The sequence below is a fragment of the Schistosoma mansoni genome, chromosome 2 (genome assembly GCF_000237925.1).
Source record: "Schistosoma mansoni strain Puerto Rico chromosome 2, complete genome".
In the NCBI taxonomy this organism is placed as follows: Eukaryota; Metazoa; Platyhelminthes; class Trematoda; order Strigeidida; family Schistosomatidae; genus Schistosoma; species Schistosoma mansoni.
Window position 1 is genome coordinate 10,007,423 of NC_031496.1, and position 2,120 is coordinate 10,009,542.

The window sequence follows — 2,120 nt, forward strand, 5'->3', positions numbered from 1 at the left end:
AAAGACCATGTGAGCCAGGAACTTGACAAACTGAGACAAGTCAAAGATACTATAGATCTATTATCGAGGGTTTGTTATTGAATACATATCATTATTAGATCACTTGGACGCATCACACTGTGCGTGAAAGCAAGCTAAACGATAAAAAGCCGGAAATCCGCTATCAGTATATTATGAATGTCTGTTGTTTTGGCCATAAAATAAAGTCGGAGGACCATGGTCAGAAAGTGAAAAGGTAAATAACTACTATTATGTTCACTTCTTTATAGATCAAAGTTTACCGGTTGACAAGCCATGTTTCGCTTGTGGTATGTTCTCAACCTGTACATAATGGCTTCATCTAAGATGATCCACAACCATCCTTGCGATAAACAGTATCTGACAAATGATGTGTGCTTCAGGAAATTAAGTGATGATCAGTTGCAAGTTGTTATACCGATGGTAACAACTGGGAGTGATCCTGAGCAGAATATTAAATATGTCGAAGAGAATTTCGGAAAGACCATTACCGTTCACTATGTCAATAATTCAAAAACAAAGTTTTCAAACGTAAGTTTTTCCTTTTGTTCTGTAGTTTGTTAGATTGTAGGAGTTTCAGCGATGTGCATAAATGTGTATAAATGTTTTCTTGAAGTGATTTGCATCAATTCAATACACAACAATAACAGAGGAAAGTAAGTGAAAGTGTTCTGCTTGTCGCACGTTATTAGTTATAAACTGTTTCATTCAATTGCTGCAGAGAATTGTGGGCACGGAACCCCGGTTATATCTGCCTGGACAAAGGAAGGAAAGAAGGGAGATATGGTATGGGTCATTAGTCAATTCAAACTAACCATGGGGAACACTAGTAATACAAAAATGTTTGTAATAGATTATGCACGATCCGTTATATCTGCGGTGGGAACAACTTACCATACAGCCCACATAGTTTTATGTTCATTTCATGTGCGTAGACCTATGTGTTGGTCTGTTTTGAAGCGCTGCCGGCTATTGACTTGGGGTGCCAGAGGAGATTTGGGTCAAGACGTTTTGGCTCTGTTGTTTCTAGACTGTACGGAAGGAAATAGACTAAACCCCCTTTATCGTACTAGAATCAACACAGTTACAGGACTTTTGGAAGTAATGACGGCTGAGGACACAAGAGGAATGACCATCAATCTAGTCGATGAAGTGATACGCAATAGGCTCCTGCCTTAATATATGAAAGTATATGGACTCAGTACTGAAATAGTGGACCAACTACTTTCAACATCGTCCTTATTTCAGAAGTCTGTCTATCGTGAATTAAATAAGCAGTTACTGTGATGTGTAACAGCTTACAGATTTCAGCGTTTCTATTCGAATTATTTTTGGATTACTTTCTTGCATTCTCAGTGGTTCATACGTCCTGGAACACTGTCAATATCGATAAGATTCACCATAACACAATATCTATTTCTCACACAGTAAATCCAATTCTCTTCCAAAAATGACATTAAAGTCTCACTAAATGGACCTGCTAAACTAATACCCCTATTTTTTATCCTAGGTAATTGATGAAGACAAATCACGCCATGTGTATCTGCTGTATAATACCATTTTACTCCAATCTTTAAACTGTTATACTCCTACTTTTGAACGATAAAAGCATTGTATTATACTCAGTGAATACATACCTATTTACTATGAAGAAGATTACGGGGTCGTGACATGTTTAACGGGACTGTCGTCTCAGGTTCGCCAAGTTAAGCGAGCGCGTAGACTGGTGTACTGTACCATATAAGCTGTCCTTATGCTACTAGTATTCCATCAGAGTATTAGAGGCATCGCTCGCATATCATAGGGCATTCGAGTAAGCAAATATAAAGTTAGACGCAGGTATGGTTAGGATATGCATAATGCATGCTTATCCACCGACTACTGTTAGGCTCCATGATGGCTAAAAGAGGTTGTAAGAAGGCTAGGGGTGCGAAGGCCTGTTTCCTTTGGTAATGTATACGCGGACCCCGGTCCGTAAGTTCTTCACGAAATAACAAAAATATGTACTCTAGTACTTTTAAGTGTCACTTGTTACATGTGAACTAGATGATAAGAGGCTCGTATTTCACGCATTTCTTATGACAGTTAACGTGATAAATCAA

At 38.3% G+C, this 2,120-nt stretch overlaps 1 protein-coding gene across 1 annotated transcript; it reads left to right on the forward strand.

The window, feature by feature from the left end:
* Positions 1-330: 330 nt before the first annotated feature.
* Smp_175400 (hypothetical protein) lies at positions 331-1,197 on the forward strand (the record flags this gene model as incomplete). The annotated part of the gene is made up of 3 exons (XM_018795625.1): positions 331-549; positions 583-674; positions 711-1,197. The coding sequence occupies 3 exons, from the start codon at positions 331-333 to the stop codon at positions 1,195-1,197; spliced, it is 798 nt and encodes a 265-aa protein (XP_018649919.1).
* Positions 1,198-2,120: the final 923 nt, after the last annotated feature.